The sequence below is a fragment of the Bos javanicus genome, chromosome 29, assembly GCF_032452875.1.
Source record: "Bos javanicus breed banteng chromosome 29, ARS-OSU_banteng_1.0, whole genome shotgun sequence".
Classification (NCBI taxonomy): Eukaryota; Metazoa; Chordata; class Mammalia; order Artiodactyla; family Bovidae; genus Bos; species Bos javanicus.
Genome location: NC_083896.1, coordinates 18,506,019 through 18,524,295, shown reverse-complemented (window position 1 = coordinate 18,524,295; position 18,277 = coordinate 18,506,019). Strand labels below are relative to the sequence as shown.

Here is an 18,277-nt window from a genome sequence, read left to right as displayed (position 1 = left end):
CTGAAGCTGTGCCCCCTGCAGTGGAAGCACAGAGTCCAAACCACTGGACCACCAGGGAATTTCCAAATTTTAAAGCAAAATGAGACTGGAAAGGACCTTTTGAATAAAAAAGACATTCTGCTCTTCAAGTTTTAAAAGAAATCCACTGAATCAAGATATGAGAGAAATAGAATCCATGATTCTATTCATAGTACCATCATAATGGTCCATAATTTATAACATCATCTATAAAAATGACAAAAAGAAGGTAGGCAGAAATGAAAAAGAGGATGAAACAAAGAGATAAACAACAGGAAGAAATTTATTTCTTCCCTTGTATATTATCCTCATGGAGGGGAGAGGTGGTTGTGCCTTTAACAAATGTGAGAAAAAATAAACCAGAGATTATAATTTTGTAAAAACAAGAGGTCCTTTGAGAATTGCTTTGGGGAAAAAAATAAAGGGAAGACCTATAAGATACTAACAAAAGGTAGTTTTTAATCAATAGCCTCTACTTTTATAGAAATTTAAAGAACAGATAAACAATATCTATAAACTGAAGATTAAAATGTTTAGTGGCTGTCAAGAAATATTAATTTGAACATAAAAACAGAGACTGGAAACCCAGAACTGTGCTGGGTTGTCATACATGCTGGCAAGGCGGGCAGAACCATTCTCCATCTGGAATAATCATTAGAGGAGGGCGAAGGCAGGCAGTGTGGTATCCACTGTCACAAGAGTCACACAGAAGGATCTGAAATAAACCATAGATTAACGTCAACATATCTCTATGGGTAATATTCAATAACTCTTAAGTTAAAATAAAGACATTTCTATGTATCTTAGCATGATACTAAGAAATACACTATATTATATTCTTTATCTGCATAAAGCTTAATAATAAAAACCCTCAGTTAATTAGGAATTTAACAGGTCTTTTTTTTTTTTTAAACAGGTCTTTTTTGTTTGTTTTGGGGCCATACCACACAGCTTACGGGATCTTAGTTCCCTAACCAGGGTTTGAACCCTTGTTCCCTGCATTGCCAGGGGGATTCTTAACCACTGGCCCACCAAGGAAGCTCCCAAGGTCCACATCTAATTCAGCATCATTCCCCTACCACTTAACACACAATAGTGGCTTGAGATTTTTATTAGATTATCCTAAAATATCCAGCATATGAAATTAACCATATTTCAGATCTTCAGTTTCCAACATCATTCTCTTTGGCACAGTAACCAGCAAATGGGATTTTCAGAGCAGTTACTAAGATAATCGAATAAAAATCCTCTGTATATTCTAAGAAGGATGCAACTTTCTCCACCTCCTGGATGTCATTTCTGCTTACTTCATTTTACTTCTCAATTTTTCACACCTCTTTGTCATTTTCATCTATGACCACCTAGTCTGTGCCTAGTCACTCAGTTGTGTCGGACTCTTTGTGACCCTGTGGACTGTAGCCCACCAGGCTCCTCTGTTCCTGGGGATTCTCCAAAATACTGGAGTGGGTTGCCATGCCCTCCTTAGTCAAAATGCATTCTTTCAATTTAAAAAAAAAAAATTAGGAAATGGTAGGAAAAGAACACAAATGTTGATTTTTACTTGATTTAGAGGGCAGAAAAGACCACTATTACAAATCTTCTCTTTGCCTTTCTCCACTTAAAATTTTTACAGTTTGAAGATCATAAAAATATTTAGAAGGGTCTTCTCAGTGTAATTCTGAAACCTATTCTTTTCAGAGCTATATCTCTTCTGAAACTACTGAGATATGATAAACTTCATCGATTAATTTAGTTTCCAGATATGATTTTCACATTTAGGAAGAAAACTGTAAGTTAAACCATAAATAGCTTTACCTCAGCCCACAACAAGTATCAGGAGCTGTTCTGAGCAACTTTACATAACTTGTTTCTGCTCTTCACAACTCTACCTATGTGGAAGCATCTTTATGTCTCTTTCTACTTAATAGGTAGAACTTGCTTTCGAAGTAAAATCTATTCAAAACAGAACAGCTGGGCATAACAAGAGTGCTTCTTCAACAGGTTCTTTAGAAAGCCCTCATAAACTGCAAAAATAAATATCTAGGTGAGGAACTGGGTTTTCTGATTGAGGCAATCTCTGAAGAACTTACTTCCAAATAAGACAGTCCTGTGCAAATCTGTCACTATTTTTCTGAATATATCCGGTCTATAATTATCCTCTTAAATTTTTTTTTTAGAACTACCCATTTCTAAAGTTAATAACCTACTGGGTTATTACTTGACTTATTTATATGTTTTTACAGAAAGGCAACAAGCCCTTCAGGTCTTACTTATTCAAAGCTGCTACTTCAGAAATATCATTATAAAGTAACTTAAAGGGAAAGAACAAAATTTTAAAGAAAAAAAGAAAAACAAAAAAAACCAGAATAGGAATATCCGAATAAACTGATCTGTGAGAAGAGATTAACAGTGCATGCTTAAGTGGAGAAACATCATTACAACGCCAGGTAAGAATGAAAGCAAGATCCTGACCCTCCCTAGAATTAGGTTATTATCTGAGAATAGAAATAAAAGATTTTGCACACAAAAAATTGAAATAATGATCAAACCCAGATAAGTTAAAATGTTTCAACCACAGCATGGCAATAATCTGAATACTGTCCAGAGAGATCAGGTACGTACTAATTCAGGATGGTTTGGAAGGCCACATTTTTTGCATGGTTCATCATCATCTGCTAGGATGGCTTCTTCACTTTCCTTTTCTTCCTCCTCTTCTGAAGCTGCAGATGATTTTTCACTGTCAGACCCTTCACTTTCATCATTGCTGGAATATTTCCACCTGCCACGTGTTCGAGAGCCAGTCCATCGAACTTTGCCTTTGGGCTTTACCTTGTATAAAATAAAAGATTAGGACAATTTGATGTAATAACAATGTAAAAAAAAAAAAAAAAAAATGCTTCTGATTACATGCGCACTGTGGAATATTTCGTGAATATACAAAGAAGAAAAGAAAAAATTACTATAGTTTCATCAACAGATATACTTACTATTAAATTTTGGTATATATTTCCATTATTTTTTTCTACTTTTTGGGAGGGGAGAATTATAATGAACATTCTGTCTTATTAAATACTTGCCCTAGTGATAAAATATTCTAATATCGTGTGTGTGTGTGTGAGTATGTGTGTGTATATATATTATATATATATATAATATGCCATCACATAGCTATATCTAATCCACAACTACACAGACATTTAGGTAGTTTTCCATTTTTTCACCTTCATAAACAATGTATCCTTGCAAATATAAAATCTTTACACAAACCTCTGTGGTTAGGATAAATTCCTGGAAGAGGATTCTGGGTCAAAGGGCATGTACTTTTCAAAGGCTCTATAATTGAACACTGACTATATTCTCACACATTGTTATATTAAAATTTTATTTCTCATATCAGAGAAATGGATCAGAACCGCATAAAAATTTCTGACAAACTTAAAAAATACATTATTCAGAGACTAACATTATAATGTTGGGAACTGCTTTCTACTGGTTGGCTTCACAATATTTTAAGTCATATTTCAGTTCACTCCTACAGTTTAAGTCCTCACCAAAGACCAAAATAACTCTAACAACAGGAGACAATTTTTTTTAGTATTTCAAGGAACTAAGGACCACTTACAATTAAGAACAATGTTATCACTTAAATAAATCAAAAACAAAAGGAGCACTTTTTTTTTAAGTAGCACTTTAATTATGACAAATTTTCCATAGGCTGGCTAAAGACTTGTACAAGATTTTGCTTAAAATAAGAGGGTCATAGAAGAAAAAAAAAAAAAATTCTGGCTCTAATACTAATAACTGAAATGGGGAAACAGAGGCTCTCTCAAACACTGGCAATGAGAGGGTACATTAATGGGGCCTTTTTGGAAAGTAAAGAAGCAAAAGTTACCAAAACTTAAAATACTTATGTCCCTTGACCCAGTAATTCCAATTCTAGGATTCTATTCTAAAGAAATACTCACTCATGTCCAAAAGGATCTTCAATGCAGCATTGCCTGTAATAGTGAAAAATTGGGAACAACCTAAATGTCAATCAATCAGGGAGGAGTTAAAGAAACTGAGGCACATCCACACTATGGAATACTACGTGGTCATCAATAACTGAAGGTAGACTCTATCTACTGATAGGGAAAACGTTCAGACACACATTGTTAAGTGAAAAACTCACAGAAAAATGAATTTATCTTTTAAGTGCATGGGAAATATTTACAAACACAGACATGAATATATGGAAAAAAGACCAAAAGAGATGCAGCCCAAACCGTTAATAGTGTTTGTGAGAAATTTTCATTTTTCAAGTGTTACAAGTTAGGTATTACCTGTAGAACTTACAAATAGAATATATTTCTGTACTGCCTATAATAGAGAAAATGTTTAAAAGATGATACAGTCTGAAATTTAATGTCTGGAGATAACTAATAAGACATCTCAGATATAGGAAGAAAGGGTTTTTTTGTTGTTGCTGTTTTATCTTTGAATGAGTTGTTTTAGCCAAAAGTAAAAAGCTATGAACACTTAAAAGTCAAATATTTCTAATAAAAACTAAAGCTCAGAGTAGGAGAAATTTTACCTTGGCTACTTTAGAATTTGTATCCTTCTCTGCTTTTTTCAAATTTTCTTTTTTGTCTGTCTTTTGCAAAGCTGCTGACTCTTCTTCTACTTCATCTTCTTCCCCTCTTTTTTTATCAGCTTTCTGATCTCTGATTTCAGCCACTTTTGCTGTGGGTCTAGATATTCTTGGAGACCTCCTCAAAGTACGACCAACGTTTGTTTTCTCTTCTTCCTTTTCTGTCTTCTCTTGCTTGGTTTCTGGTTCTAAAATTTTGGGAGGAGAATCTGACTTCTTTTTCCGACTAGATATCCTAATTGTTAATTTGATGCCTTCTTTCTGCCTTTCGGAGGTTATCTCTGTGTTTTCTGAGGCAGTGTTTTCTTCTTCAGGAATCAACTTATATTTCAATTTGCTTTTTTGCATAGAACCCTTTGTCTCAGAAGGATCACCTGTGCCAGAGGTCTGGGCATTGTCCAGATTATCCACTTCTACCTTTGTTGATTCAGAATCCACTTTTAAAATTTCTGGGTCTACTTTCTCCAGGGACTGACCTTCTAGTGAACTTGTATTCTGACACTCAACTTCTGAGGCTAGTTTCTCACAGTGGACAGTCACGTTAGACGATGGATAAGTTTCAGCTGCCTCAGGAGACCCGGCCTTTTCTGATTCTACAGTTGTCTTTGGAACCTCCTCCGGTATTGGACTCAATCTTTGTATGTCCTTATCAAGAAAAGTCTTTTTGGACTTTTCAAGACACTCTAGGACTGGTGGGCGCTTATCCTTCTTACTTTTGGGAGACTTCTCTTCAACTCTCATACTATAGGATTCAGTGGCAGATAAAGCAGTTTTTAAACAGAGATCCTTTGCTACTTCAGCAGTCTCAAGAGAGGTTTCCATTTCTGAAGGACCAGTTTCGTCTATGTACTCTTTCTGACTCGGGGTCTCTAAGACTGATATTGAATTATCTGTATCTTTCCCTAAAGGGACCACTTCTTTCTCAAGATCACCTATTTTTACACTTGGAATGACAGAATTTACAGACTCTGCTCCATTTCCCTCCATGATGACACTTCTGTCCTTAGAGGGGCTGCAACTATCTTCCTTTGAATCATAAAACTTTGTCTCCATCTGTTCTGTCTTAAAATGTGGAGTTACCTTTTCATCACTAACTTCTCCATTTACCAGCTGTTTCCCTTCATGACCCAAGGCAGTGATTGTAGAGATCCTTTTACAAGTCTCTTCCTCTTGTTTGATTTCATCTTTCAAAAACTCTTTTGTTGGAGTAACTGATTTACACAAAGGTCCTTTGATTGGACTATCAAAATCATCACTCAGTTTAATTTCTCGTTTTTTTAGTGGAATCTTGGCCTGCTGGTCATTTTTAAGTTTCTCGGTTTCTTCAGTAGACTTTTCAGTAATTTCTTGAGAAGATTTAACATTGCCAACAAACTCTAGCCTCTCAGGCTCTAACTTCTCCATACTACCTTTGATATCTCTAGGATCTGCTTTACATTCTTTCATTTCCACTTTTACAGGTTTGACATTTTCCTTGAAGGAATCACTTTCTTCTTTGATAATCTTTTTTTCTTCACTTTCTGGAAAAGGTTTTTCTAGCTTCACTATGACTGGCAGTTTTACAAGTTCCTTTTCATCTTCTTTTTCTATTTTCACAGTAGTCTCTTCTAGAGCACTGGGTGTAGAACATTTTTCTGAATCTATTGGCCGCTCTTCACTTTTCATCTTTGCACTTCCTTTCTGTTCCTCTAAAAATAAGAAAAAGTTTACATGAATCTAAGCATTCAAGATTATAAAATGTATAAGGCATAACATAAAATATATTCCCATTCGAAGTTTCTCTCTTAGAAAAGGTGGCTTTTGTCACAGGACATTTGACAATAAAAGATGAAATCAGACAGTAAAGAAAATACCAAACTCTGAAGTACAACTTTTAGATATTAAAAAACTGTTATTTAGAAAGATTTCTGCTTTATACTTTTAATTTCAATGCTCTCAATGAAATGCAAATATTTATACAGCTCAAATAATTTATTCAAGCTCAAGTGATGGCTCAAAACTATGAAACTAAGAATACATCATAATCAAACATTTCCAAAAGACCATATTTGTTTTAAAAACTGACAACTGTTCTCTGCAAGTTATAGACCACTTCATTTCATTGAGAAAACACGAAAAAGGCAGTGGGGAAATGTTTTATGTTTTAATCAGGTTACAAAAGTAACAATTCTGTACAGAAAATGGAAAATATGCCCACAATCTGAATACCTACAATTAATATTTTATTGGAGGTTACTTCTTCTAGTTTTATGTATTTTTGACAAAGCTGGAATCATGCTGCCCCATTTTCCTCACTGAAACATTAGCATTTTCTTATGACATGAAATGTCTTCAGAGAATTGGACTTAACTGTGTAACTCCTTAATGTGATTATATTACAATTTACTTTATCAAATGCCATTAATAAACATTTCAGAATGTAATATATTACAAAGAAACTATGTTTACCTGTTAACTCCTCTTTTTACCAATTATTGGCTATATATTTACAATTTTTACGGAGTACCTAACAGTGCAAATTTAAGTATAATGAAAGTCATATTTAGTAAATACCATAATCTTTGAATGAGATTACAGACAAGGCATACCATAATCTTTGAATGAGATTACAGACAAGGCATATATGTTTTAAAGTTGTGCTAAGGGAATCTGAGCCATGTTTTCAGAATTCATTAAGTACTAATTTTACCTATAAGAACAGCAAAGAGAGATAAGAAAGCCTTCCTCAGCGATCAATGCAAAGAAACAGGAAAACAACAAAATGGGAAAGACTAGGGATTTCTTCAGAAAATTAGAGATACCAAGGGAACATTTCATGCAAAAAATGGGCTCAATAAAGGACAGAAATGGTATGGACCTAACAGAACCAGAAGATATTAAGAAGAGGTGGCAAGAATACACAGAAGAACTGTATAAAAAAGAGCTTCATGACCCAGATAATCACGATGGTGTGATCACTCACCTAGAGACAGACATCCTGGAATGTGAAGTCAAGTGGGCCTTAGAAAGCATCACTACAAACAAAGCTAGTGGAGGTGATGGAATTCCAGTTGAGCTATTTCAAATCCTGAAAGATGATGCTGTGAAAGTGCTGCACTCAATATGCCAGCGAATTGGGAAAACTCAGCAGTGGTCACAGGACTGGAAAAGGTCAGTTTTCATTCCAATCCCAAAGAAAGGCAATGCCAAAGAATGCTCAAACTACCGCACAATTATACTCATCTCACATGCTAGTAAAATAATGCTCAAAATTCTCCAAGCCAGGCTTCAGCAATATGTGAACCGTGAACTTCCAGATGTTCAAGCTGGTTTTAGAAAAGGCAGAGGAACCAGAGATCGAATTGCCAACATCTGCTGGATCATGGAAAAAGCAAGAGAGTTCCAGAAAAACATCTATTTCTGCTTTATTGACCATGCCAAAGCCTTTGACTGTGTGGATCACAATAAACTGTGGAAAATTCTGAAAGAGATGGGAATACCAGACCACCTGACCTGCCTCTTCAGAAACCTATATGCAGATCAGGAAGCAACAGTTAGAACTGGACATGAAACAACAGACTGGTTCCAAATAGGAAAAGGAGTATGTCAAGGCTGTATATTGTCACCTTGCTTATTTAACTTCTATGCAGAGTACATCATGAGAAACGCTGGGCTGGAAGAAGCACAAGCTGGAATCAGGATTGCCGGGAGAAATATCAATAACCTCAGATATGCAGATGACACCACCCTTATGGCAGAAAGTGAAGGTGAACTAAAAAGCCTCTTGATGAAAGTGAAAGAGGAGAGTGAAAAAGTTGGCTTAAACCTCAACATTCAGAATACCAAGATCATGGCATCTGGTCCCATCACTTCATGGCAAATAGATGGGGAAACAGTGTCAGACTTTATGGTTTTTCCAGTGGTCATGTATGGATGTGAGAGTTGGATTATAAAGAAAGCTGAGCGCCAAAGAATTGATGCTTTTGAACTGTGGTGTTGGAAAAGATTCTTGAGAGTCCCTTGGACTGCAAGGAGATCCAACCAGTCCATTCTAAAGGAGATCAGCCCTGGGTGTTCATTGGAAGGACTGATGCTAAAGCTGAAACTCCAATACTTTGGCCACTTCATGCAAAGAGTTGACTCATTGGAAAAGACCCTGATGCTGGGAGGGATTGGGGGCAGGAGGAGAAGGGGACGACAGAGGATGAGATGGCTGGATGCCATCACCGACTCGATGGACGTGAGTTTGAGTGAACTCTGGGAGTTGGTAATGTGCAGGGAGGCCTGGCGTGCTGCGATTCATGGGGTCGCAAAGAGTCGGACACGACTGAGCGACTGAACTGAACTGAACTGAAGTGAACCCTTGCAATGGGAAAACTGATTTTAAATGAAGTTTTACCAAGATAGGAATTTAACAATTTTTTCTGAACAGATTCCCGCCAAGTTGATACAGCAGACAGAGTTTCAAAGTTTTCATGGGAATGAAATGTAATGGAGAGAAGTGAGATAAAGACTTCTTTAAACTGAGAATTCAGTATTACTTTTAAGAAGTATTTTTATTACAAATCACCCATTTTATGTTCAAATCATAATTGCAAGTAAAAAAAATTCAAGAACTGCTGATAACCATTGAGAACCTGAAATTAGCTCACTGTTCCACCGTCTTTACATGGTCATACACTAATTTAAAAATATGTATGTCACTACAAAAATTAAAGACATTTCATTTATTGCATTATTCATTATATATTGACTCTTTTTTATTTCTTCTAGGTCCTTGTTAAACCTTTCTTGCATCTAAAAACACTCTGGAGGCAACAAATAGTAGAATAACAGAGGCAGAAGATAGGATTAGTGAATTAGAAGATAGAATGGTAGAAATAAATGAATCAGAGAGGATAAAAGAAAAACGAATTAAAAGAAATGAGGACAATCTCAGAGACCTCCAGGACAATATTAAACGCTACAACATTCGAATCATAGGGGTTCCAGAAGAAGAAGACAAAAAGAAAGACCATGAGAAAATACTTGAGGAGATAATAGTTGAAAACTTCCTTAAAATGGGAAAGGAAATAATCACCCAAGTTCAAGAAACCCAGAGAGTCCCAAACAGGATAAACCCAAGGAGAAACACCCCAAGACACATATTAATCAAATTAACAAAGATCAAACACAAAGAACAAATATTAAAAGCAGCAAGGGAAAAACAACAAATAACACACAAGGGAATTCCTATAAGGATAACAGCTGATCTTTCAATAGAAACTCTTCAAGCCAGGAGGGAATGGCAAGACATACTTAAAATGATGAAAGAAAATAACCTACAGCCCAGATTATTGTATCCAGCAAGGATCTCATTCAAGTATGAAGGAGAAATCAAAAGCTTTTCAGACAAGCAAAAGCTGAGAGAATTCTGCACCACCAAACCAGCTCTCCAACAAATACTAAAGGATATTCTCTAGACAGGAAACACAAAAATGGTATATAAACTCGAACCCAAAACAATAAAGTAAATGGCAACGGGATTATACTTATTAGTAATTACCTTAAACGTAAATGGGTTGAATGCCCCAACCAAAAGACAAAGACTGGCTGAATGGATACAAAAACAAGACCCCTACATATGTTGTCTACAAGAGACCCACCTCAAAACAGGGGACACATACAGACTGAAAGTGAAGGGCTGGAAAAAGATTTTCCATGCAAATTGGGACCAAAAGAAAGCAGGAGTCACAATACTCGTATCAGATAAATTAGACTTTAAAACAAAGGCTGTGAAAAGAGACAAAGAAGGTCACTACATAATGATCAAAGGATCAATCCAAGAAGACGATATAACAATTATAAATATATATCCACCCAACATGGGAGCACCGCAGTATGTAAGACAAATCCTAACAAGTATGAAAGGAGAAATTAACAATAACACAATAATAGTGGGAGACTTTAATACCCCACTCACACTTATGGATAGATCAACTAAACAGAAAATTAACAAGGAAAAAAAAAAAACATGTATCTATAAAGTTCACTAAAGCAAAGCACAGTAAAATGAGGTATGGCAATAAAAGGCGTTAAATTTATCAAATAAAAAAAAAATAAAGTGCTGAAAAATTAAAACAAACAAAAAAGAAAATTAAAGACATAGTAGGAATGATCTAGTCTGAATGTCTTCTGTTTCCCATATATTAAGCAGGTTCAGTAAATTCCTATGCATTGGCATTGGTTAGTGTATCAGAAAATCTAATTCAGGAAATATCTTGGATAACGATTAATATACAGATTACCATCTTTATCAATAACTTTAGCTCAATACAAAGAGTATACAAAAATATGGAACACCATTTAATGTTTTTTTTAATATATTTGGTTCGAAAAGCAACTCAGAATCTCACTGTGATTCTCACCAAAGGCAAAATGACACTTTGCTTTTGGGGAGGTGAATGATTTAGTCCTTTAAACTGATTCTGATCTGAATAACAACATGACAAAATAAAATGAAGAATAACATTAGGTTGAGACTCCTAGGTTCAGTAATCTTACTTCAGCTAGTGGTGTGTCTCTGAATATCTTACAAACTCAGTGATCCTCACTTCTTCATGTACAAAGAAGCTGACTAAGTGACCTCAATAATTATTCTTCACTGGCTTGTATTTCTCTTAGTCCCAAAATAGTCAATATTTTTTGGCTTAGCTCTTACAAAAGAAAAACATGACAATAATTACAACTGTAGCTCCTGTAGATCACATGTGTGTATCCCTAAAGCTGAAGACAGGAAAACCATGACACCGAATGAAATTTTAAGCACTATCATAATTGGCAAGAAGGTCATTTAGTTATATAAGCATTTTCAACAAAGTTTTGTCAAAAGCAAACTGTAAAGGAAGATGCAAATAAGCTTGAGAGACATGAAATTTGAACTAACAATACTCAAGGAAAAATTCACCTTCAAAATCACAATGCAGAAGCAATGTTCCTTGACAGACTTGAAGGGATTCAAGGCAGCTGTTACCTATTGTGGGATTCAAAAGCACATTCATTCATTTGCTCAACAAATATTTACTAATCACCTATTATGTGCTCTCCCACCCATCCCAACCATAATCACTATGTAATCAAACATTGAATGTTCATATAAATTATAGTGAAGGACATTGCTAGTTGCCTATCTAGTATCTATCTTCTTTCTTACTATTAGAATTCTGATTTTGTTCAGCAAAGTACTTGCCTCTTCAGAAACCTTAAAGCTAAGGGTCATTTGAACCAGTTCTGGCCAATGAGACGCATAAAGAAATCTATTGAGTAAGACTTACAGGGTTCAGTTGACCTATGCCTTCTGCCCTTTCCCCTTCTTTCTGTCCAGAGTCTGCACACAATACCTGAAAAGGGAACAATCAAAGCCACATGCTAAGGATGGCAGACTAGGAAGGGTACTTGATGGCTTTATGGAGCTGCTTAACCAGACCTAGAGTGCCTACCACATGACTTTTTATTATAAGAAAAAAATTTACCTCACACATGTCAGAATGGCCATCATCAAAAGGAATACAAATAACAAACACTGGTGAGGAAATGAAGAAAAGAACTCTCATACGCTACTGGTGGCTAAGTAAATTGGTGCAGTCACTCTGGAAAACAGTATGGAGGTTTCTCAAAAACTAAAAGTAAAGACACTATGTGTGCTCAGTTGCTCTGTCATGTCCAACTCTGCAACCCCATGAACTGTAGCCCACCAGGCTCCTCTGTCCATGAGATTATCCAGGCAAGAATACTAGAGTGGGCTGCCATTTCCTCCTCCAGGGCGTCTTTCTGACCCATGGACTGAATCCACGTCTCCTGCGTTAGCAGGATTCTTTACCACTGAGCCACCTGGGAGGCCCAGAAATATCATATGACCCAGCAATTCCACTCTGGGGTATGTATCTGAAAGAAACATTAATCTGAAAAGACTCATGAACCCAACGTTCATAGCAGCACTATTTATAACTGCCAAGGTACGGAAGCATCCTAAGTGTCCATCAACAGATGAAATGGATAGAAATGTTGTAAATATATGTAATGAATACTGCTGCTGCTACTGCTAAGTCGCTTTGGTCGTGTCCGACCCTGTGTGACCCCACAGACAGCAGCCACCAGGTTCCTCTGGTGTCCCTGGGATTCTCCAGGCAAGAACACTGGAGTGGGTTGCCATTTCCTTCTCCAACGCATGAGAGTGAAAAGTGAAAGTGAATTCCTTCAGTCGTGTCGGACTCTTAGCAACCCCATGGACTGTAACCTACCACGCTCCTCCGTCCATGGGATTTTCCAGGCAAGAGTACTGGAGTGGGTTGCCATTTACAACTTAGCCATAAAAAAGAATAAAAGCTTGCCATTTTGCAGCAACATGGATGAACTTAGACGGCATTATGCTAAATGAAGTAAGTCAGACAAAGAAAGACAAATACTGTATGATTATCCCTTATGTAGAATCTAAAAAAATACAACAGCCTACTGAATAAAACAAAGAAACAGACTCACAGAGGAAGAGAACAAATCAGTGTACCAGTGCGGGAAGGAAAGCAGGGTGGTACAACATAGGGATAGAGCAGGAAAAAAGTGTTCTTATAGGATTATATGAAGTCACATGTGTTAAACTTTTGAAAATTGTAAAGCACTATAGAATTTTTTTAAATCTCTCAATTTTTAAAAAAAAAAAGAAAAAAAATTCCAATTGAAAAAACATGTACCCAAATGCAACCCTGTCTGATTTCTTTTCCTCTTACTCTTGCTTCCTACTACTTGTTCTTTCCCATACTCACCAAATTAATCTATATCATTTAATATATATTGGGCTTATCATCTATTCAGTGATAAGGAATAACTAATCTCTGATGCTCTAATTTCTTTATAATTCTCTTCTTGTAAGACAAGACTTGAGAAATTTTAAAACATCATAGTGATTTCAGATTCTGCTCTAATGTTATATACTTATAGTGAGTATAAATTAACATAAACACTGTAAAGAGCAAGTTGGAAATACCTACTCTAAAGCCTGAAGAAATATACTCTATAGTTTAGCAATTCTACTCAAAGAAAATAAACTTACATAAAACTAAACAGAAATATGTACATGATTATTTGCTGTTGCACTGATATAAAAGAGAAAAATGAGAAATAATATCTCTCAAACAGAAAAATGAATAATCACTACAGAGCAAACAAAAGAAATGAATTTATAAAGATCAATATGGGTAAATCTCAAAAACAGAAAGATGAGTGAAATAGCAATACGCTAAAGGACAGGTTGTATGATAGCTTGTAGAGGTTCTGAAATGCAAATTCACATGATTCACAGGACTGCGGCACTGCTTAGAAAATAAGCGTAGGGGGAACGGAATGGAAAATGAAGTGAAAGGAAAATGTTTAACTGTTCTATAAGATTTTAAAAATTAAAAGCAAATTTTGGTAATATTTAAGTATTTCATACTATCATGTGTTTATTTCAAATATTTCATTAAAAATTAAGATTATGAGTCAGATAAAACTTAAATGCTCTCTTGCTATTTACATATTGGCCAGCTATGAGACCTTGGGATAATTATCTTAATCTAAGTTTCTTTGGATTCTTTAAAACGGAAGTCAGAATACCTAATTCAAGGAACTGCTGTGAGGGTTTTTTAAAAAATGAAGCCTGAAAACCACTTTACACAGTATGGTTTGGGAGTTTTTATGATGACAATAATACATTATTTGGCTCCTTCTTGCCACAATCTTTAGTCACATCCGAAAATTCCCTTAAGCAATCATCATTTTTAACCAGTCAACATTGCCTAGAAGGCCATTTCTATTTTTACCTCCTCATTCGTATTTTCCCATTTTGAAAAATAATTAAAATGTCAAATAACTAACTCCTAGTGTTGTTAATGATTATAGAAGGGTGCACTCAATGTTGGCATTGCTATTGATACTTATTATTATATATGTTATTGGGAAAATCTTAACATCCTTCAAGCTCAAATGCTACTCCATTTTAGTTTTACCTGAGTGTTTCCCCAACAAAGAATTAACTACTGTATCTTCTGCATTTGTGTCTTGCTTTATATAGGCTTTTACAGCATTACTTATTACCCAGAATTACAACTGTTGGTTTATAAATCTCTGCCTTACTAGTGTAAGAATACTACTCTGAGAAGAATCATGGATTATTACTTGCAGTAAGACACTCAAAAACCTCCTGAATGTATTGAACACAACTGAAACGGCAACAAATTCTAGACTAAATGTTGATAAATTATATCAAAACACTTTAAGATGTAACCTTTATAAACAGAAAGTCTTTAAGGTAGATTATAGGATAATATTTAATTTCAAATCCTTCAAAGTTTATCTGACCAACTTACACAGTGAGATTTGGGAAGAACATTGCAGTTCACTTCAGTTCAGTCGCTCAGTCGTGTCCGACTCTTTGCGACCCCATGAATTGCAGCATGCCAGGCCTCCCTGTCCATCACCAACTCCCAGAGTTCACCCAAACTCACATCCATCGAGTTGGTGATGCCATCCAGCCATCTCATCCTCTGTCGTCCCCTTCTCCTCCTGCCCCCAATCCCTCCCAGCATCAGAGTCCTTTCCAATGAGTCAACTCTTTGCATGAGGTTGCCGAAGTACTGGAGTTTCAGTTTCAGCATCATTCCTTCCAAAGAACACCCAGGGCTGATCTCCTTTAGAATGGACTGGTTGGATCTCCTTGCAGTCCAAGGGACTCTCAAGAGTCTTCTCCAACACCACAGTTCCAAAGTATCAATTCTTCAGTGCTTAGCTTTCTTCACAGTCCAACTCTCACATTCATACATGACCGCTGGAAAAACCATAGCCTTGACCAGACGGACCTTTGTTGGCAAAGTAATGTCTCTGCTTTTCAATATGCTATCCAGGTTGGTCATAACTTTCCTTCCAAGGAGTAAGCATCTTTTAATTTCAAGGCTGTAATCACCATCTGCAGTGATTTTGGAGCCCAGAAAAATAAAGTCTGACACTGTTTCCCCATCTATTTCCCATGAAGTGATGGGACCGGATGCCATGATCTTCATTTTCTGAATGTTGAGCTTTAAGCCAACTTTTTCTCTCTCCTCTTTCACTTTCATCAAGAGGCTTTTTAGTTCCTCTTTACTTTGTGCCATAAGGGTGGTGTCATCTGCATATCTGAGATGATTGATATTTCTCCTGGCAATCTTGATTCCAGCTTGTGCTTCTTCCAGCCCAGCGTTTCTCATGATGTACTCTGCATATAAGTTAAATAAGCAGGGTGACAATATACAGCCTTGACGTACTCCTTTTCCTATTTGGAACCAGTCTGTTTGTCCATGTCCAGTTCTAACTGTTGCTTCCTGACCTGCATATAGGTTTCTGAAGAGGCAGGTCAGGTGGTCTGGTATGCCCATCTCTTTCAGAATTTTCCACAGTTTATTGTGATCCACACAGTCAAAGGCTTTCGTATAGTCAATAAAGCAGAAATAGATGTTTTTCTGGAACTCTCTTGCTTTTTCCATGATTCAGCGGATGTTCGCATTTCGATCTCTGGTTCCTATGCCTTTTCTAAAACCAGCTTGAACATCTGGAAGTTCACGGTTCACGTATTGCTGAAGCCTGACTTGGAGAATTTTAGCATTACTTTACTAGCATGTGAGATGAGTGCAATTGTGCAGTAGTTTGAGCATTCTTTGGTATTGCCTTTCTTTGGGATTGGAATTACTCTAGGAGGTGGATCCAAATAAATAATGCTGTGATTTATGTCAAAAAGTGTCCTGCCTATTTTTTTTCCCCTAAGAGTTCTATATTACCTGGTCTTACATTTAGGTCTTTAATCCATTTTGATATTATTTTCCTGTATGGTGTTAAGGAGTGTTGTAATTTCATTCTTTTTCACATAGGTGTTCAGTTTTTCCAGCACTACTCGTTGAAGACACTGTCTTTTCACCATTGTCTATTCTCGCCTCCTTTTTTGTAGATTAATTGGCCACAGGTGCGTGGGCTTATTTCTGGGTTTTCTATCCTTTCCCTCTGATCTATATTTCTGTTTTTGGGCCAGGACCACACTACTTTTCTGACTGCAGCTCTATAGGATAGTCTGACATCAGGGAGCCTGATACCCCCAGATCCATTAGGCAAAGACTGCTTTGTCTACTTGAGGTCTTTTATGTTTCCAGACAAATTAAAAAAAAATTTTTGTTCTAGGTGTTACAAATGCCATTGGTAATTTGACAGCGAGATTGCCTTGGGCAGTAGAGTTATTTTGGGTAGTATAGTCATTTTGACAATATCAATTCTTCCAGTCCAAGAACACAGTGTAATATATCCTTCCATCTGTTTTGTATCATCTTTGATTACTGTCATAAGTGTCTTATAGTTTTCAGTTTTTGCCTTCTTAGGTAGATTTATTTCTACCTAAGATATAAAGCATTTTCTTTTTTATCCAATGGTAAAGGAGATTCTTTCCTTCATTTCTCTTTCTGATCTGGTTAGTGTACAGAAATGCAACAGATTTCTGTGTATTCACTAATGAGCTGCAGTAGTTTCCTGGGCTCAAAATATTGAAATTATCATTTGATATATTACTACTATGCATCAAATGGACAAATAAGAGCTGTCCTCACAGTTCTGTGTCAGTCACTCAGTCATGTCTGACTCTTTGTGACCCCATGGACTGTAGCCTGCCAGGCTCCTCTGTCCATGGAATTCTCCAGGCAAGAATTCTGGAGTGGGTTGCTCTGCCTTTCTCCAGGGGATCTTCCTGATCCAGAGATCGAACCCAGGTCTCCTGCATTGCAGGCATATTCTTTACTGTCTGAGCCACCAGGGAACTATCATTTTATTCCATGTTAAAGGGATACAAATTGGTGCTAATCCTTCTGTAACTTATTTAAAAATTACATGGTAGATATCTGACAAAGGCATCAAGAAATTTTTTTAATTAAGTATAACAAAATAAAGCCAGAGAAAACAAATGAACCATTTAATAAATTATTAGAAGGCAAACAACAAATAGAACCCTGTTAGCATCCCAAGAGGCACACACAAGCCTTTGCCCAATAGTAATACCCTAACAATTATAACTATTACCCCATTTTACATTATATTAATCACTTCCTTATTTTGATTTATAGTTTAGTTTTACCTGTTTATTATTTTCTTTTTTAGGTCTCTTTAATCTACTCTTGCTCTTCCATCCTTTTTTTTTTTTTTCAATTTATTTGAGTCAGCAAATCCAGCAATGTGATGGTGATGCAAATCTGTAATACCTGGACTTTACTGAGTGCATTCCCATATGCCTTTGTTCTTTTTCTCCTGTAAATCACCACTTTAATCTACAGCCTTCAGCAGATTCACGTTTACCACAGAATACCACATAATTTCTGTGGTAAAAGTACTTTGGTGGTGGTATGTTCTTTATCAAGAGGCATTACTGTTTAATCATCCTTTTGTGTTGTTAAAGAGATGTTACTGCTCAATAAATAAAACCTTTCCTTATTAGGGAATGCAAAATGATGATATTCCCATTCTGTCAATCTTTCATCAATAATTATAAATTATATAAAAATAAGCTTTGCTAATGTATTGTTTTGTTTTACAGTGGTATAGTTCATACTGAAAAATAGCAGGATGAAAGCTCAA

At 36.1% G+C, this 18,277-nt stretch overlaps 1 protein-coding gene across 2 annotated transcripts in view; it reads right to left on the bottom strand.

Annotated features, from left to right (window-relative positions):
• Positions 1-18,277, bottom strand: part of RSF1 (remodeling and spacing factor 1) — a 150,265-nt gene that overhangs the window by 28,976 nt on the left and 103,012 nt on the right. The window contains exons 6-9 of one of the 2 annotated variants that reach the window (XM_061406153.1): positions 11,574-11,639; positions 4,592-6,336; positions 2,641-2,847; positions 629-733 (exon numbers count right to left, since the gene is read on the bottom strand). In XM_061406153.1, coding sequence (XP_061262137.1) covers positions 629-733; positions 2,641-2,847; positions 4,592-6,336; positions 11,574-11,639 — 2,123 coding nt within the window. The remainder of the gene's footprint in view (positions 1-628; positions 734-2,640; positions 2,848-4,591; positions 6,337-11,573; positions 11,640-18,277) is intronic. The other variant, XM_061406155.1, reaches the window with a different exon arrangement.